Genomic DNA, 27,695 nt, shown 5'->3' on the forward strand with positions numbered 1-27,695 from the left:
AATGTTCCTGTATAATATACCAGAACACAAGCCTTAAAAATTTAACTCCAAATCTGTTCAATGAAAAATAATTAAAAGAAGAAATTACCAACTTCATTGAACTGTTGCAGTTGTCAAAATATTCCATAGATCCTAATGCTGTAAAATATGTAACAACATTTAAACCACAAAAACCTTTTCAACCTTTCAAATGCACAATGAACATCTTTTTCTGGGAAAGTGGGTCAGCATTAGTTATGGGATGCTGCATTGATAATCGTATGGTTAGACATGTATAATAAATTGAAACAAGTCCTTTTGTTAAAAAAGAAAGAGGGAGAAAGGGATCATGCTTTCTGCAAAAATATAAATACATAATACTTCATATTTTTTTTGCCCAGTTGAAAAAAAATTCCTAGCCCTTCAAGAAAAACCTGGCTTTGCTAGCAGCATATAAAATTGGTGGGCAAAAGACTCAATGCAAACTTTTTCCACATCAACTTGTTATAAAAAAGGTTTCTTTTTAAAATTTACATCTAATCTCGTATTTTGGGAAGAAAACCTTCTGTATGCTAACTCAGATGATGCGGTTTTAGCCCTTGATGTTCCACACACTTGTATAGGTACTTTATATCAAACACAAAAGCATTGTTACTGAAATCAGACTGCTCGTATACCTAAAATATTTGCCTAAGCAATCATATGACCAAGACCTCAGTAGGGATTTAACATAACACGTAACTAAAACAGAAAACTTTGCTTCCGTACACGTGATGACTAAAAAACCCAACCTATTAGTTTCCCTCTTTCAGCAGCTGATAGAAGTATGCTGCTCCTCCTAAAAAGCTGAAGAGACACAGAGGCAACACACATTCTATGATTAAAATTCAATTGCAAATACAAAATCCTAACATTCAGAATACTGAGCAACTTTTCCATAATAATTTAAACAAATATAAGAGACAAGAAAATTTCTGTTCTTGTACAAGTGCTTCTTATTTTTAGCTTGATTGTATAAGCGTATGAGGTTCAGGGTACTGCAACAATATTTCTTAAAAAGCATTTTTATTTAAGTACAGATGCAATTCATCTGTCTAGAACATCAAAGGAAACGTTCCATGCACTAACTCCACAAACACTTAGTACACTTACTGGAACATATGTTCATATACACACTTACTGTGTACATGCTTGTGTGTATATACATATGAAAAACACACTTCTAAATTAATACAAAATGAAATTGAAAATGTTAAGATTGAAGCAGTTTGATAGGCAGAAAATTCAAACTTGCAGAAGACAGCTCAATACAATTTTGTAAACACTTAAAAGCACAATGGAAACTATGGCTGTCGATCATAAATTTGAATTTTTTGACTGTGTCAGGTTTTAGTGATCTTCCCTTTTTTTAACAAGGTACTTTTATTATTTGTATTTCTACTAGAAAAATATAAGCAGTTGCATAGGTTCCATGCCTACATGTACATAGGAAAGAAGAGACCCATGGATACTTACCAGAGCTTGCAACAATAAAATTAGGCAATATTTATTAGAAAAGTAGTTAACATTAGACACTTTTTATTGATCAACATTCAGTGTTTATATGATTAGACCACATAAGCTCTTACCATGTGTCTCTTGTTAAAATAATTTTTCAATTTTGATTCTAAGCCAAGCTAATAAAAACATCTGGATCATAAGAAGTTTATAATCTTCTAATAATAGAAGATTATTTAAAAATTAGTTTCTGGAATTTTTTAAAGCCAAATTTATAACCTAACACTATACTGTGATGAAAACATCCAGAAAAAAAAAAATCATAACACTATGTCAGAGTGCAAGAAAACATTTTTTTTACATTTGTGCATTTTACATTAACTTAACTATTAATGTCTTTATTTTAGTTTTCTGTACTTACACTTGTTTTTAATTTTATTTGTTAATCTGGGCCTGTTCTGTGAGAACTGGTGTCTTGACTGCTTAGCGTGCCATTTTCAGCTCTGAAATACTTAAGAGCACACTGTCACAGACAGTATTTGACCCACTAAGACCAATACTATTACTATTTCAAACACATGTAAGAATTATTTTTGTGTCCTTCAGGTATTAAATACTTGCATATGGGACCACTGAATACATGTCATTTCAAATATCACTACTACATATTCCATGTCAAATAACATCCAATACATTTGAGTTATAATACAAAGCAAGTGCAGAATAACGTGAACATACAGTCTATCCAAAATTAGTTACTACAAGAAAATGAATAACCCAGGAAGAGAGGAAACTTCACCAAAATAAAGACAAGTATCTGGCAGAGAAGATCACAACACCAACACATGTTTTGAAGTGGTATGCATGTACATTTACACATCAGTCTATCAGGAAGGATAACTGGAGTGGCTAGCATAGAGCAATTAAGCTAAATCTGTACTATTTATTGTAACTATATTGTCAAATAAACCCAATAAGCCATGCATTTTCCCACCCCTCTAATACTTGAGGGGTGGGAAACCTTAACTGTATAGGTTTCCTAATAACTGTATCCTGACAGCAAACAGACCCTTGGCACAGCTGGACAGGTTTTTCCACCACTCTTTGCCTCATGCATTTTATGACTTATCAGCATATTTAGAAAGCTCTTAAGTATATCAGATACACCTCTATGTTTTGAACAAAAAATAAAAGCCTTTATTGAATGAGTTTTTTCAGGGCCAGTAACATCAGCGTTTTCATTTTCTTGTACACCAAATTTTTTGCAAGGACTATGAATATTGCTATGCCCCCCCAACATGTCTAAATGCTTCCCACATTAATTCGTACCATAGAATACCTCCCTTCACCAAGCATTCAAGTCTGTCATCACTGCTTGTGTAAGATTCTGCCTGTGGTTGTCAGCACTTACAGGATTTATATACATTGTATTTGCCCAAACCCTTGCTGTTATACTAGGAAAGCTTTCATCTACAGATGGAATCTTGAAGCATACAATAAAAATGACTTAAGATTAATCCCTTGTCCTCTGGTGATTCCTTCCACAGCCATCTGCCGCCTTCTACATTATTTCACTCTGGACCCTTCCTCTTCATCTCACTTGCACCTCTAATGCACTACCTTCCCCAGTCAGTAAAGATACATGGAAGTGGGCAATTGCTGACACAACCACTGACGTTTCGGGAGTTGACACACTTTGAGGATTGAGTTTAAGGTTTAAGAAAAACCAACAGATCAAAGCTTTAAAATCTATCCATACTACAGGCAATGAAGACTTTTCCCAGGCAATGTGATGTACAGAAAGCTGCGTGGCTACAGAGCACTGAATCGGCACTAAATCTGTACAGGAGCTGAACCTTCTGCTTTCAAGCACCTGTATTTCCTCGGAGACATGAAAGAATTTACCATTTTGTCTAGTATCACTTTTTCCACAAACTCCTGTAATTGCCACTACAATTTTATTTTGATAACAAGTATTTGAAAATTGTTATAACTATGTAAGTTATGTAACTACTACTAAAGGCAAATGGCTGTACAATTACAAACAAGGGAAAAGGTCCTTAGGAGTTTTCAAAAATTTTATCTCATTAAAACTGGCCCACAGGATGTCCTTTTGCTAAAGTATTTTTATGGTAGATACATGCTTTAAATTGCTGGAACAGTCTGTGAAGTGTAATGCAAGTACAGTTAGAACAGAGCCGTGAGTTAAAGCACCAAAACATAAATACATCATAGTTCCAAGCACATGACAGTAGGAGAATCATTTAAGCTGGTAAAAATATGATATAGTCAAGCCTAAGTAAGCCAAACAAACGTACAACTTAACATGCACATATGCTTTCTTATTTATTATTATGAATAGCAAGGACTAAACATATCATTACAGTTTAGGTCTATGCTCTGTTCCAAGGTGCGTATACCAAAATCTTAAGGCAGTCAGAACTGGGCATGTGATGCTAAGAACCCTTTTTTCCCCTAAAATGTTAGCATATTACATATTCTGACAAAAAGCTTACTCCAAGCGTCATCTCTTATCCACAAGTAATGACAATTTATGTCAGATTCTAAGGGCAGTTGTGTGCAAGATCATGCATGTTGTGCAGTAGCACAGCTACTAAATTCAGTAAAATATATGTAAATTTTGAAAGACGACTCATATCAATTTCTCAGAAAGAGATAAAATAATGAATATCAAAGGAAGTAAAAGCATTCTTAACACTGAAATACAGCAACAATCTCTCCATAGCTATCAACATGCTATCATTAGATAAATCTCTCATACATGGTAAATTCCACCATGTTTAATAATCCCCTCATTTTCTTGGACTCTAGGAGCCATACACAGTCTTCAAGATATGCAAGTAACACCTTAAATAAACAGAATGAATGCAGAGGAACTGAGGACAAAACATGGGTTAATGAAGCCACCTTTTCCAGAAAAAAGTAAGTCTTAGATTAGATCAAATATAAATGTGAATTACTGAAAATCACTGAATAGTTAGCAGGAATATTGTTAAGTTGCAGATTGTAAAGAAGTTATTTCACAAAAAATACAACTATTAAGTAACTTTGTGCCTGTGACCCTCTATGTAATTTTCTTCAGAATATGTTTAGTTTAGTTAGTTATTCAGATGATAAATGGTATCTTAGTGGAAGCAGTACATAAAATAATCTACATTTTACTCACACTGAAAACAAATAATGGAGTGTGATAAGTATGATATGCGTCCATTAGACGTGCAGTTACCACATGCAAAAATGTCAGTGCAATGCAATACTCTTCATAAGAACATTACAGCAAAAAAAAAAACAAAACCCACCCAGCAAAAACAATCCCCCAACCTTCTAACAAATATCACAGTTGCATGCAGTAAACAAATCCATGTTATCTATTTAGAAGTACACAATTTATCAAGAACTATGTGCCTTCTGCAAGAGGCACATGCTTGTGTTTTGCCTTATGACCAGTAGGGCATGTTGTAGTAAGACTAACATTTTGACAGTTCAGACAAATGTGTTAAGTCAGATTTTAAAATTCACTATTATCCAAGTGAATTTCAATGCTCAGTCAACCTTTAAAAAATATTAAATGTGAATAAATTTACCTGTCATACTTAAGGCCATTTTCTTTCACCTACAGCTATTAAAGATAAATGTCTTTAAGCAGGAGTTCTTACAGCTTCTTTAAATATAAAATAACAGAAAATCATGATCTACGTAATTTTAAAATCAACAATTTGGAAATAGGAGGTAGGAAACACACTGTAGCTAATGGACTTTGAAACATAACCAAGACAAAGGCTGTAAACAAGATTTTTAGACCTCTGAAGTAACAGTATTAAGTTTTCTACTTCAAAACTCCAGGGGACTGACACGTTCCCCGCAATTCTAAGCGGGTACCCTTAATAAAATAAAATAGGTTTTTTGTACCAGTGGCTACCAAAAAAAGGCAGAAAATACAAGTGAAGTATCTGGCAAACATTAGCATTACATGGGTTTTACGCCATTTACAACTTCAAGAGAAACATACAGCTATTCTAAGGAAAAATAAAATAGAGCTTCCCAAAAGTCGCAAGATCATGGACTAAAGATGGTAAGTCATTATTCAGCTATGGTTTACTAAGCAAAATATGGGTAACTGTTTCCAAATACACTTATTTAAGAAAGCGCATTTAACACTCCAACATAAACTACGTAACATAGAAGTTAAACATAATTTAGTTGTACAGTATGTTAATAGTGGACAAATTCAGTATTAAGACTGACGTGCAAATATAGGTGCATTGCTCCTGTACAAATTATAGTATCTTCATTTCTTCTGCACAGCAAGAAACACTCTTGTAACTTTATGCTATATAAAAGTATTAGACATTCAGAAACATATTTCTGAGTGCTATGAAGTATATTCCTGAGGACATACTCTTCGCATTTAACAAGTATGAGGCAATTCTCTCAAGATAATATCAAGTGTTGTGCAGCTAAAGAAGGAAACAAAATAAAAGTAAAAACACTAAGGAAAAACAGAGTCTTTCAGCTGCACTGTTACTTTTTAAAAATTGCTAGTCTCATATTGCATTTGTTTGGAAGTGTTACTATTGTCTATCCACTAATGAGTAAACTGCCATCAGATATTGCACATATAAAATGAAAACAGTTCATAATCTGTACAAAATACTTTTTCTACATTCTATTAAAATACTCTGAGAGAAACTAAAAATGAACTTTTTACCTTGATTAAAGACGTGATCACAATTGCTCCAGCATTCACCATAGGGTTATGAGGCCTGTCTGTGAAATAAAGTGTTCAATTACAAATCTATCCCAAGACACATTTGTCAAACAAAACCAGTCAAGTGTTTAAGTGAAAAATGACAAATATTGATGTATGACTTAAAGCTATGATTAAGGAATATAATCCTAAATTAAAAATACTGTAATCCAACATGATACACAATTTTTTGTAATTCTGGGCAAAGCATTTTACAGCTTAGAACAACTCAGCCTAATGCTACTTAACAGTCCAGTAAATTAATCCGTTTGACATCATTTCTTCTCGTGAAAATTTTCAGTCCTGTCCAGTGTTCCAAGATTTGATCACTGCAACATTTGCAAGTGGAACAACCCTTAAGGGACTTTCCAATTTTTCTCCAAGTTACCAAGTCTCAGTGATTTTAAAAGTGTCCAAACAAGTCCTTTAAAATAAAAGAGAATTCCAGTGTTTGAATTTCCTCATTGCTATACATAAATACAAAACCCTGATTCTTTTTAAGAACCAGAGGTTTCTATTTGCAGCTCCTGAAATACAAGTAACAATTTACTCATCCACACTAGAATTTAACTTATAATTGACTTGCATATACCTGCTACACTTAAGTTCTTCTTTTTATCACTCTTCTCCCTATTAAGAGTATTTTTGCATTCCCATTAATTCTTGGCTGCTCACGTGAATGAATCACTTCCCAAATACAAGTTTTCATTCATCAACATCTACCTCCTACAGTTATTATTTTTAACTAACATTTTTGCTGTGTCTTCTAACTAGGATGTTGATTTTTGAGGGTTCTGGTGTCTGAAAACCTCAACCAGTTCTCAATGCATTAATATTGTGACAAGTTTGAATTCTTTTTATTTGCTGTTACTTTGTTTATCTCCAAGTTTGAAAAAATATTCATTTTTAAAAAAACACACAAAGTGTTCACTATTTTTATATATAATACACACACATGCACACTAAAAGGAACTTGAGATGATTGCTTTTTGGAGATCAGTCCGATATTCACAGTACATACACACACATGTTTTCCCATGAAAATTACACTGGTCACAGTCAATGGCACTTAGCCATCTATGACTATCAGATAATCTCCAAAAACTAATCATCTCAGGTTCTTTTTAGTATTTTTCAGAAAGTCAATCTTAAAAGGATCTTTAAAAAAATCAAGTTATCCTATTACTGAAAAGGTAAGACCAATACTTTCTGTCCAAAAAAGTGAAGCTCCCCTAAAATACTAACTTAATGTCTATATACTATTTTTAAAGTTGTTAGTGCCATTCCTTATCTGTCTGCAACAGACTCATGAATCATTCTCATTTCATCTGATTGTACTTAAGATCCACCTATACTGAACATCTCCTGTCAGTAACACAAGTAACCTGGGTCAAATATATGTGACTTTTGATTAAAACCAGATTCTGAGTAGCAAAAATGTAGCATTTCCATAGCTTCCTAACTCTCTCTCTCCTTAGGGACCAAAAATCTGAACACCAGTCAAAGATGTTATAAGTTAAATGGCTATTCACAGCATCACAGACTGCCGGTCAGAAGGGACATCTGGAGGTCATCTCCTCCACCCTCCCACTCAAAGGAAGGCTATTGCCAAGGCTACATCAAGTCAGTCATGCCTTTATCTAGCCGAGTCTTGAAAACCTCCAAACACGGCAAATCCTCTACCTCTCTAGGCATCCTGTTTCTCCTAGATGACAAGTTTACCCGAACGTCCAACCTGCACCTCCCAAGCCACGCCGTGGGGCCAGTGGCCCTTGTTAGATCTGCCACTACCAAGAAGAGTTACACAAATCTTCACCTTTGAAATCGTTTTTCAAGAGTTTTAAGTGGTTCCCAGGGGAGCCCCTAACCTCCCCTTTCAACTGCTCTTTGGGAGTTATGTGCCCTGGACCCCACAGAACCTTGGCAGCCCTCCACTGGAGCCCTTTCCAGTTTTTCGATATTCTCCTTGAACTGGGGATCCCAACTTCAGACACATAGTCTAACACAACATTGGCCTCATGCATCATAAGAATACACTGTCACCCTCATTTCTTGCCCTAGCTCCACTTCTCTTTTTTTCCAGCTTCCTCTCATCAACATCAGGTATCAGTCTAGTCCATAAACACATTAATGACTTAATCATATACAACCCACTCTAAAAGTATTTTTAGAAATGTTTTGCTCTTGATTCTTCTGCACATCTCTATGGTTTCAATCTGCCACATGGCATAAAGAAAAAAAAAGTTTCCCAAACCCCACATCACATGTGTATTTGAATAAAAAGGATGTGTCATATTTGTTTAGCATTCAGCAACTCAAAAGCTTATCAATGTGGTAAGTCCACACAACAGGACATACCCTCAGAAATTCTGTTGCATCTCATTTCCTTGAAGATGTCACAACTTACCTTCAATGTTACAAGGCATTCTTGGTTACCTTTTCCTCTACTCTGAAGATTCCTGTCTCTCACTGCTTAGCATCTCAAACTAAATGTACCAGTTTTGGCCACTTCACAACCAACACACCACCATGTGCTGACCTCACATGAAGAATGGCAAAAACCTTCTGAGGAAAGGAAACATGGACTTTCCCGAATGTGCTTCTGAAATGAAGTTGTGTTTTGCTCCCCCTTGATGAGTCAACAAGGAACAATCATTGTTGGAGCCTTAACAGCTAAGGGGAGGTATGGCAGGCCGGCTTACTACACATTAACAAAAGTTCTTTGAGGGGGTCTCCTACTGCTGCCTAACACCAACACATCACAGAGCTGAGTAGGACACCTTCCATTAATCCACCACTGCCTCTTCTAAGCAGAATAAACCTTGTCAGGCTATCCAGGTCCCAGGAAAGCAATTTTCACTTTTATCTAGATAGCACCAGATAATGTTATCCAAACACTCCCCATACACAGATATCTGTAATTGACAGATAATGTTTCTATCTTGCCACAATAGCTACAGGCTTCTTGAGAGGTAGTTGATGCCCCAAGCCTGTCAGCGTTTAAGAGGGATTTGGACAATGTCCTTAATAATATGCTTTAACTCTTAGTCAGCCCCGAAGTAGTCAGGCAGTTGGACTAGATGATTGTTGTAGATCCCTTCCAACTGAACTATTCTATTCTACAATGAAGAACCTCTCCACAGACTTAAGATATACTGGCCTTTTTTAAGGGCCAGGACGCCTAAATAAAATCTTACATTCTGAAAGATTCCTGCTCATTTCAAAGAAGAGAGATGTCTTCCATTCCCGTCAATAATACTTCCATTCCCAGGATTTTTCCACCTCTTGGGGATGCATAGGTTCTGACGCTACATTAATTTTTAAGGAAAGTCATACATAGGTCTCCTGCTAAAGCAGCAGCAACTACGGATTTACCTCACAGTGGGTGCCATCAGCAAGGGGATTCCACATTGTACAATGACAGGGAACGAAGATTGATACTGTAATTGCAACAGTTTGCCAAAGAGGTGAACAAACTCGTATATTAATCTTTAGAAAGAGTTATCAAACTCTGCAAAGCTAACTGACACACATCACTAAAAACAAAAACACACACATACACTCTCTATATATAATCAAATAATAAAGGCAATTATCTGCTCAGACTGAAAAAAAAAAATCTTTTACGCAGCTTCTCTGCAAGTCTCATATTGCTGTATCATCTCATTATACTTTAGAGTAAATTCATGTTTTTATGCCTGCTGAAAAGTACAAGTTATAATAACCATTTGACTTTCACTGAGGTGCCCTGATTAAGTCTAGCACCGATTCAACAATTTGCCTCTTGCATAAACAACCCACCTAACAGCCTCTAAATAGTAAATCTATTCTTCTCTGATACAGCACTCTTTTTCCTGTGGGAAGGAGATACTTGTCTAGAACAGCCTTTTACATAGAGAACTGCAACATATTTAACAGGTATATCTAAATTCAAAATAAAAGAAAATATAATTCATTTATTTACCTAAAAATTCACTATTGAATTTTTAGACAAATAGTGACTTTAAATTCACTATTGAATTTTTATAATTTATTTAGTTACCTAAAAACCTAAAAATTCACTATTGAATGGTGAGAAAATATGTATTTTTTTAAATACCTCAAAACTGCTTGACAATTAGCACGATTGCTCCAGCAACCTGCCACGCAATTATGCCATATGCAAACTAGACCTTTCCCCTAATAAGCTCAAACGGCAGTGCTTTTCCTCTGCCAGTTCTTCCGACCTTTTTGGTCCATCATTGGCCTTAGGCCTTTCTCGCATGACTGGCTTGCAGTCTCTGAGCACAGAAAGCAGAGCTTGCCACACAGACACAATACAGACATTTTAATACATAGAACAGTTAATCATGCCAAGTTCTTTCTGAAATGACATCAAAATGTGTTTGTCCAATACAAAAACTTAAAGAATTCCATCTGTAGTTAACAAAATCCTTCAGCAGAATAAACAATTTCCTGGCAATCCTTCATTCAATTACAATGCAACATTTATTATTGGACTAAGTTCTACAAACAATTACATTACTGGACTAATTCTACAAATAATTATCATCAAGAGAAGGTCCCATGTATGGATGAGACATACTAACTGTACATATAGACAGATATTGTCAGACATGTTGCATCATGAACCCAATAGGCATGAAAAAACCTGCAAACTGCTCAATGGCCATAAAAATTCTTCCCGATGATGCCTATTTCAGACACATTTTACTATGTAAAAATCCTGATCTACTTCAACCAGCTAGAATAATCTGGTTTTAATTAACATGGGAATTGCTTTAGTCCTCCAGAAATCCGAATTGTTCGCTAGGCCATACGTTCCCTTTCATAAAAGAAGTTTTACAATTGAATATTGACAAGGCTGCAGAAGTTTCCAAACTTCAACTGCACGGCACAGATCTTACTCAAAATGTACATGATTCTTAGTAACAGATTTTTGTTATAAGTTGGCATTTTTAGCTATGATTTTAAATTGTCCTGTGATATTTTCAATTCTTTCCAGTTTGAATCTCAATACTAGTAAACAAAGAAATGAAAGAACACCCTGTTTTAGGAATCTTTAATGTAGTAAGTATAAAAAGTAGCTTCAGATGCATGTCTAACCAGTTTTCAAATACCAGCATATCACTTCATAAAATCCTGATTACAAACATGAAATTCAACTATATCAGAATAATTAGAAAGCAAATAGACTAAATATCTGCATTTTACATATATTTATTTTCAAATCTGATCTTCAAAGTAGGTATGTATGTTCAGACTGCCAAATACTCTGCATATCCAAGCTTCATATATCAATTTAAATCTACAAGTAAAGTGTAATCCCTTCTTCCCTCCTCCTCTTCCTTCACTCGCAGGAACTCAACTTCCCTTTCTCTCCCTATAACTGAAATGTTCCTATTTATTAGACTTCGACCTTCTGCTTTAGTCTTTTCTTTAAGGACTGTACAGATAAAAAGCTCTTTGGGTTAGTTCTAACACATTTTTCTCATGTCAGTTACATCAGCCACACAAGCACATACTTAAAATTTCTATCGTGTGAATTAATCCTCCCTATTAGTTTCATGCACATCGGTCAAACTTTCAGTAATCCCAATTCTCTTATTGCATTACCATCTAATAAACACTCTTAAAGTCTAACAGTAATGTAAAAGACCACAGCCTAACATTTCATCTTCTTTCATAGTTCAATATTAAAAGTAGCAATAAAAAGAAGAAAATAACTACTATACTTTCTGTCATTTCATTAAAAATAAAAAAAACAGATAACCTATACTGATCCAAAGGAAAAAATGGGCAATTTTCAGCACCATCAAAACTTTTTTTATATGAAAGCTTTCTTAGGACTTGAAAGGCAGTCTTCTTCACGCTGTACAACATTGTACTTGGAAAAACTAGCACCTGCTTCTCAGAGGGCTGAGAAGGGAAGTGATATACATGTTTCTTAAAATCAATTTAACATCTTTGATTCTTTCACCATCATTTTATAGAAGGCACTTGCTACCAACTCAAATAAATAAATACACATTTCAAATACCTGCATTATCAAGATTCTTTGGTTTTTTCCTGCAGCTGGATACTAGCAAATAGAAGTAGTAAAGCATCCTTTACTAGCACTCTGAATTAGGCAAAAGTGAGTGATAAAGGATAAGCCTACCTTGCTGATGGCAAAATATTTTGGGACACTGTCTGATAATAAGATTTAAGAGGATACAGTAAAATGAGAAGACTGAAAAAACTGTGTAGCTTGTTTTATAATTTTCTAAAATTGAGTATTTGCATTATTAAGTATTATATATCTCTTACCATCTTCATTCAGGAACAATTTGTTGAATCTTAATCCACTAGGCTCTTTACCAACATATCTGTGCACATACTCTGTGCCAAGATCATTAACAGCAATAGCATATTTCAAAGGCTTTACACAGGACTGAAGACAAAATGGAACTTTGGTATCGCCAACAGAATGCCTGGGAAAAACACAAATGAAGAGGTTTGAAATTTCCTGTTTGCCAGCTGTGGCAAGTAGAGTGTTAAATGCTTCATTTATTCTTCAACCTACTAGGATTATTAACAAAAACACCAAAAAAACCCAAAAGCTTATTATTATTAAGAACATTCTCATTTTGAAGAACAGAACAAAAGCGTTTAAAGGTTTCAACAGTTGCCTCCATAAGCTAAGCATAACAAAGTCACTTGCTGGTAATCACTGCAGATGTAACAAAATAAAAGCAACGGGTTTGTACCAGAGCAAAAAATCACCTCAGAGCTCTATTGTCACATTTACCCTACTCCACTGCAAACCACATACTCAACAGGGTACAACCCAAATATAGCCACTATACATATTTATGCCTATATGAACAAAGATGAGATCCAATTCAGTTTTGAAATTTGAGGGCAATAATTAAATAGCTGTATTTACATTCCCTTTGATAATGGCATAGGTATTTTATTACAATTACTAAATGCTATCTTTTGGAAAGTTTACTTTCAACATCTAAGTCAGACTGCATCAAAGAATGACTCATACAAGCAGCATATGCCCCATCTAGAGCAAAAGGCTCCAAGCAATCACTTGTCTGATGGCAAAATCAGAAGCGTATTTGCTTCTTTTCGTTGCAGAAAATGTGAGAAGGTTTCAGAGAAACTCACAAAACCATTTTGGCATTATAAAAACTAACATTACACAACATTAAACATTACAAAAATCAGCATTATAAAAGCTTGCATTAGTACATGTTATAATATCCAAAACAAAGCAAAATGCTAATTTAAAATATTCAAAAAGAAGAACATTTTTGCTTTTAAAACTGTTTTACTATCAATAAATTATAATTCAGACACTTAAGCAGGGAGCTGAAAAATACTTCAACTCACTGGTACAGCTCTTCCTCTAGAGATTATAGAGCATATAGCTAATAAGAAACAAACATACAGACCGTAACAGACCACATTAAAATGATCCCCAATCCACAATCACCATAAGGAAGTCTGATGCTCTCTCAAGAATGCCCCATTCACTTAGGACACACTAAATAGCTAACGATTATGATGCTCAGAATACGCAGTATGACTGTATCAAACTGCAGGACAGCAGAGACATGCAAGCTGACGAGTATCTCGCATTGTCTAGTCGCAAAGGTGGACACAGAATCATTCACCTTACTTCTCAGCTAGATGGTGAGAGATACTCCTTTGCATTTGGGCTCATGTCTCTGCTACTCTGAGTCACTATTCAATAAAACCAAAATCACTCTAGCTATATCTACGACCTATATATACACCCGTACAGGAGAAAGTTTAATAAACCTGAAAAGCAAAATCATGTTAAGTTCTGTCCAGTTTCCACATCTTCATTTTCTTTTTAAAGAATACAGATCTGAATATTTTCAGTGATGTACAGTGATCATATAATAATGCTACAGTAAGAACATTAAAATGTAGAAAAGGAACTAACTTTTAAGCCCATTGTGACTTACAGAAAAAAATAACATAGGTCGAGGCGTGGGTACTATTAGACAAAGCTCTTCAACTTCCACAGATTAATACTACGTAAGCATTGTCTCCATCTTTTCCTTTGGTGATCACTGAAATTACCTACAGCTTCATGACTGTGTTTGGATCATAAGCACAATATAATCTAGCTTTAAATATAGTATTTACAAATACTATTTAAACAACATTTTATAATAATAGCAAAATAATTCAGCTTCAGCAGAGAAGTTGAAAAAATGTTAAGAGAGATGACCAAGAGGATTGCACTTCTTAAACCACTCCTATAAAGCTTTTTCTTTATTAAACCATGAGATATCATGAAGTGCTGTATGTCACAGAATATCTCAAGCTGGAAGGGACCCATAAGGATCACTGAATCCAACTCCCCGCTCTTTGCAATATGTCAGATAGCTTAAATAACTGAAACAGTAAAATCTAGAAGTTAGAATATACCTCTGTCCATCCACTGTGCAAAGTGACACACCCCACAAATCAGGGCTGAACTTGGCCAGTTGTGGAATATAGTCAGCAACCTATCACAATGTGAAATAAAAACAGAGACATTACAGCATCCAAAATATTTAACTATATGTTAACATATGTTAATTAAAATAAATGCCAATGGAAAGGATACACAAGTTACAACTGAATTATTCCACTAATAATCACCTGGTATATCTAAAACTTCATTACAAATTATTATATTCACTAGATCATTATCAAATAAAATATTTTTTTCAATGAAAGTACATACTTCAGCACAGTCTAAGAGGAATCTGTTCTATGTTACGGCATGTTTAGCATTTTCAAATCATATAAAATTTTAGCTTGTAACAAAGTTTGGGGTTTTTCAATTAATGTATTGAAAATAAGCACTAGAATACACTTTAATTACTAACATAGGTATGGTGTTGACAACTATTTCTGTCACACAACCCAGCCAGTTGTGTAGAGTAGCATTAATTCTTTTATAGACTAAGTTTAGTCTGACAAATTATAGTTTATGTAAAATAAAGAAAGGACAACACTATTTTCTATTTCTAACCTCAAAATTGTAAAAGATCGTTAGAGGTAAGGAGCTTTACTTCTAACACAGTTTACAAGGTGCAGACATAATTGAACTTCCAAAACTATCTTATCAAGTTATCAGTTTAACATTTTGCTAAATATGTTTAAGAAAAATCTGTCTTCTTAACAAACATATTTGGTTAATATCAAGAAATCTATAGAACTTTGAAGTTGAATTTACAAACAGGTTACCTTTCCTCCAGATTGTTTTTTAGCACTTTCATATAACTCATCAATATGTGAAGTAAACGACATAAAATCTGGAATGACAAACTTCCTCCTGAAAGCTTGAGTAAGCAACACAATATTACTTTGTACACACCTGTAAAGAGTTTAAAAAGTTTATTAGTATTTTGACAAAGTACTGTCAAAAAGCCTACTTAAGCAGTAATTACATGCTATTTAAATAAGGATGGACCATCAGTCCCTTGAATTTATATGCCTACAAGAACAGGTCTTTATTAGAAATACTTTTCAATCTTCCACTCCATAAGTTATAAATAATTTTTAAAAAAATATTTAAAATTGTTTCATTGCATTTGCTTTTATGCTTTTTTAAAGCCCTTATTTGAAGTTTCAACTGTAAGGTTGTACTGCAAGGTACTACCAATTTGCCTTCAAGTAGCATCTAAGCTTGCAAAAGGAATCCAAGCCACCCATTTTTAGGATCAAGACATGTGGCAGCCATCTAACCCAGCCCTTATCCAAAGAAGCGCTAATTTCAGAGTTAGATCAGACTTCTGAGGTTCAGGGTTGGTTTCTCTCACTTCCAACTGGTTTCACCATGAACTGAACAAGAACATTGCCAACAGACCAAACCAGAATGAGTTTCCACTCTAATAACAGCAAAACCCTGTGGAAGTACTCGATATAACATCTTCTGAACTAAACAGAAGTTAATAGTGAGCAGTACTGCAAGTCTCTTGCTTCAGACTACCAGCAGTTAAGGAATCTTTGCTGCCTTTTAACCCACAATACATTATCGCCCACACCCGCTGAACATCAGCCCACCTGGTACATTTAAAAACTGATGAGGTAAAAAGGAAAGGGCTTATCTCGGTGAAACAGACGAAGGGAAGGATCAAAACACAAGCTGAGACACGCTGCTTAAAGTGGAGTGCCTGGGGGGGGTGAGCAGGAGCAGGGGTGGGAACTGGGAGCCATTATCATGTCAGTTGAAATACGACCTGATAAAGAGTAGTAACAGCCCTATCCCAGTGCAAGGAAGAGAAAGGGAGGTTTAACACCAAACAAACAATTTCGTTAACACGTTTTTACTATGTAGAAGCAAACTGTTAATTCGGACAAATGGGAAGTTAAGAACACCTAGGCCCATACTACAAATGAGCACATATCCTTCTGATGAAGACTCATTCAGAAAAATAAAAAAATTAATTTTTAGGGAAATACTTTCACTTGGAATAGATACTTCCAATAATCCTATTATTAAAAGTCATTATCAGCTCAAAATGAAGTCGCATGAAGACCAGTGAACAGAATTATCTTCCCTTTGAATCCCCCTCTCTTTTAAAAGCTTCAGTTTGAACTCCTTTGTACTTTGGAGACTTTATCCCAAATTCAGCTGACAACCATTGCAAATGCTGGAAGGCACTACTCTCCAAGAGTGAAAGAGAAACAGTAGAGAAGCTTCCGTTGTACACACTGGCATCTTAAGAATTGCTCTGTCTGTAATAAGCTGCTTTGATAGTCTATGTTAAAATAGCAATCGAGTTGGTTTTGTTGTAATTTGTCATGCTTATCCGCTCCTTTTTTTACTTTTTAAAAATTTTTTTTCCTTTTTTAAAAAATCCTGTTCATTTTTACTCCCAGCAGCCTCCAATTACAGTTACCTACTCCAGGTGCAACAACCCCTTTTCAAAAGTAATTAACAACAGTTATGGCAGCTACATGTGCGGAAGGACTAACACCACACATATGCACTGGGTTTAACCTTCAGATGCACTTCTGTGTTGTCTGAATCACCTGACCAGCATTAAGAACCCTTCTAAGGAAAAACAAAATGTTGAAGTTCACCTAAACCTATTAGAACATCTCAAGAATACAAAGTGTGGAAAACAACAAGGAGGCAGTATGCACTGAAATACACTCCTGTGGTACCGCATTGTTTCTGAAACAGGAAGGGCGTTTATGCACTTACCAATTCACACTAAGTCTAGGATGCTCACTTCAATAATTCAATCATTTTAAGCTCAATATTGAAATTCACTGCAGAAATAGCTATGCTGGTTAAGGACATTACCTATTTCTGCAAGAAGTTATTGCTCCCAGACTTCTGCCAAGGTCAGTGTATTTATCCCGGTACTCCTTAACCCAGGCAAACCATACGAATTCACAGACATTAAATATGGGGGTTCAATTAATGTAGATAGATATTTGGAACAATTACTGCATGGACAAAATGACAGGGGTCTTAGTAAGCTCCAATTAATGGGGCAGTAATATTTTCAGTCAACAGAGGACACTAGCCTTGACAGCCTCTAATATTCTGGAACTGGCATCTCCTCCCCATTGGCGTTGCTAACTGGTTTATGTTCCAGGTAACCCTTCAGAGATGAATGGTCTGACGCTCAGGAGAAGTGGAGCAGTAGGAAAAGATCACAGGGAGGAATTTAAGCAAATTAATATATTCATAAATAAAAATCTTTCTACAGTCACATTTTTACAAACAATGTAGGCCTTACTCTACGTACTTTAACAGTGTTCAAGATAGGTACACTACAAATTTCCCACCTCAAATTCTTCCATTTCTCCAAACTTTATAATCTCACCCTAAAAAATTCTGTCTTCTCAAATCCCAATCCAAGCACTTCCTCCCCATTTGAAAACATGTCTTTTCAAACTATAAAACTTCCCCGATACATTTGGGTCAGGAAGGTTGGGATGCAAGTCTTATGATCTACAATAACTTTCAGTGAAAGTAACAGTTTGGGGGGTTTTTTTTGGAAACTGAATCTTTGGTCTCTAGCATAAAGTTAGGATCACTTTGTTGCCTTTACCATACAACTTGTTACATTTATCCATTCTTTTTCAAGTTCTGGCCCCACTTGCTGATTATTGCTTCCCTACACAAAGTAGACATCTGCTAAAAATAAAGTCTGAACTCCCACCAATTCTGAAGAACTGTTAGGCTGTCTATGTAGCTGAATGGACACCTTTTTTTCCCTGTTTAAAAAGCTACAGTATAAGCATTACGGAAAGGAATGTGAAACTCCATTTCCAACTAGCAAGACTAGGTCTGTAGAAGTGTTCGATATATTTAGACATTTTAGGAAAAAAAAGTGACATTATTTTGATAAATGAGTTATTAATATTATAACATAGCAGAAGTCCTCTACACCTTCTGCCAAAAGCTTTCTAATTGCTCAAATAGGATGAAAACATTTATTAATACCCGAGTTAAGTATATCTAAAATGAAAGTTTTCCTCAGGATTTGCTACCTAGATTGAGAGAGCAGCGCAGCCACTCGGAAGCAAAGAGATAACCCTGTTTGAGATCCAGCAACAGATTGTCAGGTTTATGCTTAGAACATAACATACCCAGATTGCTGCTTCCTACCCACAGATCAGAGGAGATCTGGCTACCAAGACCACAGTTCTAGGTTAATAAAGAGGGACAGACAGCACCTTGTGACAAAGGCTAAGTCCACAAAGCCAAGTAAGTTATTCTGAAAAAGAATCGACTTTAAACCTCAGAGTTATAACTGCTACTCAGTAGCTATCATCTCATTCAAGTTTACACCATTTTCAAAATAACTCAATTCTGATTGCCTCATGCCCTTCCTTCCCTGCCCCATCATTGACCAAAATATTGCTAGTTAAAAAATAGGGCTTTTTGCAAGTCTTCTCTTTTTCTGTTACCAACGAGCTGTGAGTTAAGGGAAAAGCTAAGAGGAGTAGGAGGATTTCTTACAGAGATTATTAGAAATTTTTCTACAAATTAGCTACAGATTCATAGAAACAGATCTAAAAAATAGGCACACTCAAAATGTGCACACTTCATGAGGAATGTTAGCATGTACAATCTTCCATACTTGATAAGTTGCCTAAGTTCATCTAACAATAGTTATATAGTACTACTACTACTTTATTAAGTAGTACCATAGCTAGGGAACCAAAAAAAAGAAAAGAAAGAAATTCACATAGCAAGCTAACTGGCATGCTCTGCTGCTTTCAGTAAGCAGGCTGTTCTCGGCAAGGTATCATTCATGCTACAAAGACGATGTGTTATGTTATATAGATGCAACATGAACAGCTAATTCAAGAAATTTGTCAAGTGCTCTCTCTGAAATGTGCACCAGTGAAGCCTTCAATTCAAGAAACTCTGGAGATGAAAGATTAAAAGCCCAAGTTGTTCTGCCTGTAACGTGGAGACTTTTTCCAATTTTTTATTTAAGTGGAGAGCACTGTAAAGCCAAAAATCTTCAAAATAAAGCAATTTTAGTCAAATTGGAGTCTAATGTTTAGAACCACTAAAAACGTGTTGAAACTTCTGTTACAAAGATGGACAGTGCAGATGCATGAGCTAAAATATTTTACAGGTAATTTCTACTGGACTTGATTGATTTAGTCAAGCTTATGCTATCACTACTCCACGTCACTTATCCTTGATGCTTTATTTGATCTAGCAGCTTTGAATTAAAATTCAACAGCAGAATTACACCACTGACTTTTACGTTTAGGGAACTGAAGCTTCAAAGTCCTGAGGTAAGTACAGCTGAGTAGATACATTATTGTATTTCACACCTTAAGCACCTGGAGAAGAATAAAAAATACAGGAACCTTGTACAAGTCTCTACACAGCAAATGCAGTGTGCCTAGGAGGAACAGATAACTGAAGTTTGGGGTTTTTAAATTTATAAAAAAGGTTAGCATCTGCTGCTGCGAAGGAAAATCTGCTATGTGAAAAGAGATTCACCTCTCCATCCTCTGTATAGGCTTTATGTTCAAAACTCTTCCTACACGAGAAGCAACCATGTAAGCTTTCCACAAATTATCATAGTAACAACCACTCCCCTAACACAGAGGATCAAATCCTAGAGATACAACATAGAACACAGGCTAATCTTCAGCCCTCTAATTAGCAGTCACTTGTCCTTTTTTTAAAATAGAGCCTTTGCTTAAAACAGAATTCATAGTCTACTATTACAAACAAGCCTTCTAGTATGAATGTAACGCATAAAAGCAAAAGCATTTCCTTTCCAATCCAACCATACACCCAGGAAGGTTTCTGACTAACAATTTACAGTTTTTACTGTGCTGACAAATAACCAGTCAAGACCTGGTCTTGAACATAAATACAGGAATAAAGTCAGTCCATGTTGTACCTTGAAGAAGTATCTCACATTCGATTAAGGAGTTGACTGGTTTGTTATTTTGTCACACACAGACATTCATTTTTTTCCTCAATGTACTTCCAAAAATGTGTACATATATTAAAAATATATAATATATATAGTTTATGTTTATATTTATAAAAACTATGTAAATATATAATATAGTACAAGCACAGACTGTATATTATATATTTTATACTTATATGTATATAATATAGATGCAATTATATATGTAAACACACCTTTTTTATATGCAGATACACATATATTTTAAATTGTAACTCAGAGGAAATAGCACTAAACAGCACTAGCTCACAAATTCAAAAAATGCTACAGAACAACAAAAATGTATTAATTTTGACAAAAGTATACTCTTCATGAAAGAATCAAGTTTTAGGTATTACATCATTTACCCTGTAAATGGAATAAAAATATAGACTCAAAAATAGTCTACAAATTTCATGTCAAGATTTAAGAGCCTCTAAACTTCCAATCTTTTGGCACACAAAAACTGTAAGTAGGGGAGCAAAGGAGTGTGCTTGGAATGAACTGAAGACAACCTGAACAGTGCTTATATTGTTCAGCTAACTGACCACAGACTTTTCTTAAAAAAAAAAAAAAAGGTATCACTAAAATATGGCACATAAATCTTTTCCAAAACAGACCAAAGCAGTGTCTACAGTCCTAACTGCTCTCATCTCTACATACCCTGATATTTAACTTCACTTTATTTTTCATATACTCAGTTTTAGAATTAACTACGTACATACTCTGAACATCTCACTACACAGAAGCAGCATCCTGAACTTCAGATTAAAAACTGGTGATGCAGCGAGAGAGAATTTTTATGTACTCATACTAAATACTCCATGCTGCATCAATTAATTTATTTGGCATCTGACCGAGAGTTGTAGTATGGGGTCAGATACACATGCAAACAACCCTGATACATTAAACTCTTATGGAGATCACACAATCTGTCTGCTGCATGAAACCAGAGAACAAACTCATATGAAAATAGCATCAGCAGGGGTGTATGTTTGACTCCCTTTCTAATTACACGTTGATTTATATACCTTATGTCTCTCCTAAGACAGCAGTCAGTAACACACAGACAACGTTCATTCAGAATTATACAGTTACATTATTAACAGAAAGTTTACTTTTTAAAAAGGTCTTTGTCCAGCATAACACCATCTGAAGTTGTTTGAAGGGTCAGTCTTAACATATCCATGCACTCTTTCAATCGGGGATCAGATGTACGTAATCCTGTAGATTTGAGTGCCTATTACAATAAAACAATAATTACAAAAATTAAGAAATATGCTATTACAATCAAGTTCTCTACTGCTCCATCTCATTTATCAAGATAAGAGACATCTGCCACTGCATTATCAACACAAAGACATTCCGACACCTTATTGATCCTTTTGACATTTCCTTCTACCATTTTGGCTGCGTCTGATGTCAAAGGCTTAATGTCATTTGAAATCCACAGTGGTCCAACTACATTTTACACAAGTGCAAATACTACCCAGCCCTGCCATAGACACAGATGCTTTCAAGCATACTATTTTACACAGCAAAGAAGTGAGTAACAATACTAGTACACTCATTCCCTTACTTAATTATAGAAACAATGCGGGGGGGTGGGAGGGTAGAATATAGTTACATTCCTTGCTGCAGCTAACCATGTATAACCAAAATTCCTTGCGTTGTATTCTTGCATTTAGAATGTTAAAACAACCTTGTAGTAGTTAGCTTTCATACAGCATTCTGGAACAGTAAACTTACAGTTATGAATTTATGAACTGGTATTTTTTCTTGTCCTTCTGCAATAGTATAGAAAAGTAGATCTTCTAAGCTAGGAAGGAGGCCTTGCTTCATTTTACTGGAAAAAAAAAACCCATGCATAGATTAGTTTAGTGCATATTTTTATTTATACACATTTTGGCATTATTCACAAGGAAACACATGTTCACTACCAATATAACTGTTACCATTAATTTCAAAGAACACTTTTACCAGTGAACACAAAGCTTAATTCAGCTTGTGTAGGAAAAAATGGTAATATTACAAGCAGCATACATATACTTCACAATAGCAAACATTCTTAGCTGCAACATAGTCATGTTTTTACTGACATGTATTTATTGCTAAGATGATACTTAGAAATTTTTTAGAGCAGATTCATTACGTTTCCCTCTTCTTGATGTTACAGAGGATAGGCATGTTACTTGCACAGAGGATAAAGTATTTCTAAGACTCAAAGCCCTACGTGCCTCATCATAAAGCTGTAAGAGCAGATTGACCCAATCGTTCCACAGGTGAGAGAAAATAAAGAGATGATGAATGTGTATTATTTTCTTCAAAATAGTCCTGGTTTTAGGAACTCCTAGAAGGAGTCCTAAAGCCCTTGTCCTTCTAGCAGCTTATATAAGCCACAACAGTTACAGTGAGAGCAAGGAAAGCCATCTGCAGCATAGTACAGTAACCTGAACCAGCTCAGGCACCAGACGCAGTAACTCTCATCGTGCGTACTTAGCAGAGTAAGTTAATGTGCAGTGTAGATACATCTTTAACGGTCACTACATTTATCAACGTAACCACACTGGATCTCCAAGTATTCCATGTGTTAACTACTTTACTCTGAGATATGCTTCCTGTATGCCTCCATGTTTTTGTAACTTATATCTCCATTTTAAAGAAAACGTGAAGGAAACCTACCAGGTTAAGCATCAAGAGTCCTTCCAAGAGAGAAAGCCATAATACTGACAGCTTTCCCTCAAAGCCTTTGGAAGTTCTCTAAAGGTTTAACCTCAGAGTTTCGCCTTCCCTTGATATTCCAAAACACCCTGCAGCAGGCAGGAGCACAAGTCTGTACTCGGCTCTTTACGCTTGCCCTGCAAGTACGGCATTGTAGCATACAGCTGGAACGTACCCTTCCAAACTGCTACAGGCAGTGATAGCAAAGGGCTTCGGATCAATTCTTTTAGTCCCCTGAAGTGCTTAGGTTTGTTTCTAGACAAAGCCAGTTTAGAGAAAGCCAATGTTCTGATGTTTGACAAGCAAAAATAAATAAAACCAAAACAAAACAGTTCTCCAGTAAATGTAGACAAACTAACCAAAATGTAGAGTATGCAGTCTTACATTATTTCAGCCATCAATTTTAAAGGTCAATCTTATAATCTAGTAATACTGGCAATACTTTGTTACTATACTGTAATATATAAGAGTTATTGCCCAAAACTAGAATGCTCAGTGGCAATTTATCTATTTTTATACATGTACACATATGTGTACAAAAAGCAGGTCTAAATTCTAGTCGTGAAAGTTTTCACAAGATCAGTAATTCTTTGAATATCAGTACTCAGGGTTATAACTACGAAAATAAAATAGTACAACTAAGCACAGACCCTAGGTAGGCCAATGCAATCTTACAGACTGACGTTTAATCCTCCCTCCTCTCCCAATACTAGCTTACTCTAGCTCAACAACAGGTCAGATTTATGATTATTTTTAATAAAAATCTGATTATATCCAAATACCCTTTTAAATTTAAGACAACCTTTAGATTGCACTCGCCTCCCTCCTCTCCTCATAACTAGCAGTGAAAACCAGTAGTAAAAATCTCACTTCTCATTTTCCAATTTATTTAAAACACTGTACTTACATACTAAGAACAGAAGACAGCTTTGTAAGCCAACAGAACTTTCCTTGTCTTCCAGTCTGGATTTTTTTATTTTTTTTTTTAAATGATGCTGGCTGACTAATGCACAGACAGGCTGGCAATTCAACCAAGACAAACGCTTGCAACTACCTCAAGCAAATTACTGAACACCCTTTTTCCTAAAGAAAATTCAAGTCTTCCACGCAGCACATTGCGCTTTCAATCTTTTGAGAACAGTATGTCCAGTCAAGCCAACAGAACCAAAACTACTAACGTACCAATTAAAGCTTCATCCTGTATCTGCACCCTGACTCTGCAGCTACGTACTTTGTTTTTTAAAGCTATGCTGAGTTACATAGTCTACACCCCTACATTTTCCCCATTTACACAGAGCATGTAACTAAGCTCCCCAAAGCATCGAGATTTCATGTTTTAAGGAATGTCTCTGCTACAAGAGCCATTACTGGACTGCTGAAGGTCTGACAGAGGAAACTTCCATATTTCACTTTGACAAAACAAGCCGGCAAACAAACTCAGAAATTTAACTGATACCCTATTTAATTACAAGTTTCTGAGCTATTACTCAGAATTTTACAGCTGTTCCAAATGTGGAACTTCTATCTGGAAGGGTGCAGAGAAAAAACTTCAGATATTTGACCAAGATTTTCATCTGCCTCTTCACAAGATTTTAATCTATTAAAGAGATGTGCACCTTTCACAGCATAAATTCTCTCCTGACATAGTTTCCATATCTTTCACATCTGCTGCTGTTCAATATTGGGTCAGTCAGCCTAATTTAACAATGGATCCGCGCTGACTGCCAAAGCAAAGAGGATGGCATTCAATACATTTACAGAAAATTGCTCTTTGTCAAATAGCCCGTCTTTTGATAAAGTTTATCAGCTAAATAGAGGTGGAAAGGCTTGCTCTGCAGTTTATCAGGTCATGATGTCAGTAACTAATGTTTGCTTAACCTAAAAGCTATGTTTTGGCACCGTGAGCACACTTAGCAAGTTAGTGCTGTTCAGCACACGCTGTAAAGAGCTGTTTTTCAAGTCAGGGAACTTGCAATTTCCACAGACGAATTAAACTGGAAATTCCAGTTTATTCAATTTCATGAATTTTTGATACTTATTTCTCTTCTTTAAAAAAAAAAAAAATTAAGCACCAGACCATTACACAACTGGACTCCTTCAGTGGTACTGTGTGGACTAGAATACTGGTGGATGCTCCACACTGCTTTTCAAATATAAAGAAAAACAGAATGCAGGAATTCCAAGCACAAGGACTTTGCGGTCCATATCATTCCTTCCTTCAGCTCTTCCTTTTGCATCAGTATGACACTTATACCAGATTCCATGGAGGATTTCATTTTAACAAAAGCTGAATTATAATTTCTACAATATAAAAGAGATTAAATTTCAAATACAGTGAAACATTCCTGCTTTGAACTTCCAAGATGTAACTGGCAAAATGCAGAACAGGATTTCTAGAACAACAAAAGATATAAAGATATGATACTGCTAATAAGTTTCAGAATCATTATTAACCATAAGACACCAGTCATAAAAATATGAGGTCACAAACAACGGTCTCTCAGTGGTCCGTACTGGGACCAGTACTGTTTAATATCTTCATCCATGACATAGACAGTGGGATCCAATGCACCCTCAGCAAGTTCGCAGACAACACCACGCTGAGTGGTGCGGTTGACACGCCTGAGGGACAGGATGCCATCCAGAGGGACAGGATGCCATCCAGAGGGACCTGGACAAGCTGGAGAAGTGGGCCTGTGTGAACCTCATGAGGCTCAACAAGGCCAAGTGCAGGGTCCTGCACCTGCATCCGGGCAACCCCCAGTATCAATACAGGCTGGGGGATGATGTGATTGAGAGCAGCCCAATCTGACAGGGACAAACTTTTTAGCAGGGCCTGTTGCGATAGGACAAGGGGTTTTAAACGAAAAGAGGGTAGATTTAGACTGGATTTAAGGAAGAAATTTGTTACAATGAGGGTGGTGAAACACTGGAACAGGTTGCCCAGAGAGGTGGTAGATGCCCCGTGCCTGGAACCATTCAAGGTCAGGCTGGACGGGGCTCTGAGCAACCTGATCCAGTTGAAGATGTCCCTGCTCACTGCAGGGGGCTTGGACTAGATGATCTTTAAATCCAAACTATTCTATGATTCTATGAAAGCTGCAAGGGCTGCAACCTGCAGTTGGTAGCCACTCTTACCTAAAACGCATCTTGAAGAAGTTGTCACCATACTACAGATAACTGATCTCCAACTAAAAGACATAAACACCTTTCAAGTCACTAAATAACTACTTTCTGTCCACTTGCATAGTTAGACACTGATCCCATTAACAGCGGTGGGTAACCATTTACCTGAGAACTTACCAAGATTCAGACAAAACTACATATTTATGAACTTAGACCAAAGATGAACATGTTTTTGTAGATGTCAAAGTGTTTATGGTAAAAAACAAGAACTGTTGCTTCAAAACCTTAGCCTCGAAGGAAGTTATGAAAGGTCTAATGAAAGCGCACTTCTAACAGTTTCTTGCATCTGCGACAGGAGTAACAGTGAGATGAACCGCTGCCTGGTTACTATACAGTTATTCCTCTGGAATCTGGCCTGGGTGCAAAAGCAAAATTAATTTTAAAAGGTATCTCCAGAATTCACCCCTGCTCTTACAAAGGAGCGCTACCACTCCCTTGTCACTTTAAGAAAAAAAAAATTAATAAAACACTTCCATTAACCATTTTGCTATATTCTGTATAAGAGTATCCATCACTATCGCAATTTAGCTATACTTTAAAAATCAAGGTTGCTCACGTTTTGCTCCTCCCTCTCACCTTAATCAAGGTCTTTGTAATTTAGAAATAGCTTATACTAAGATAAACTACGTTTGATCCTACTACTGTCCAGCATAAGATGGAAGAACAATGCACACATACTGAAAGTAAGTGAACGATGCACAGTTATACTGAAAGTAGAAATAAACACTATTAAGTGTTCTACAAGGTTATAACTTAGGACTGTACTGGGTTATTGTGTTTTAAGTATTTAAGCATGGACATAGATATGATTGCATTTTAATCCATAGACTTCATTAATCAAAATTACCAGTCTATGACCACTCTCAGTTTAAGCTCAAATATTTTTCCTTTCCAAAATATATTACATTTCAGGTGGATACACAGAGTGAAGGCTGGATAGCAGGGATAAGGAGGCGGTAGAAGATGTTTAGGAAAAAATGCACAAGGGGATCTGATTATGCAATGGGATACTAGTTATTTCATCAGCCACAAGACCTCATAATTTACTCCCTCTATGAGGAATTAAACTGTTCTAA

At 35.8% G+C, this 27,695-nt stretch overlaps 1 protein-coding gene across 2 annotated transcripts in view; it reads right to left on the reverse strand.

Annotated features, from left to right (window-relative positions):
- GLS (glutaminase) overlaps positions 1 to 27,695 on the reverse strand; it is a 71,219-nt gene that overhangs the window by 40,255 nt on the left and 3,269 nt on the right. For both annotated transcript variants that reach the window (XM_072873889.1, XM_072873890.1), the window contains exons 2-7: positions 22,462 to 22,558; positions 21,831 to 21,952; positions 15,506 to 15,635; positions 14,699 to 14,778; positions 12,554 to 12,717; positions 6,206 to 6,264 (exon numbers count right to left, since the gene is read on the reverse strand). In XM_072873889.1, the coding sequence (XP_072729990.1) occupies positions 6,206 to 6,264; positions 12,554 to 12,717; positions 14,699 to 14,778; positions 15,506 to 15,635; positions 21,831 to 21,952; positions 22,462 to 22,558 (652 nt within the window). The remainder of the gene's footprint in view (positions 1 to 6,205; positions 6,265 to 12,553; positions 12,718 to 14,698; positions 14,779 to 15,505; positions 15,636 to 21,830; positions 21,953 to 22,461; positions 22,559 to 27,695) is intronic.

Source organism: Ciconia boyciana, chromosome 10, assembly GCF_034638445.1.
Source record: "Ciconia boyciana chromosome 10, ASM3463844v1, whole genome shotgun sequence".
NCBI lineage: Eukaryota > Metazoa > Chordata > Aves > Ciconiiformes > Ciconiidae > Ciconia > Ciconia boyciana.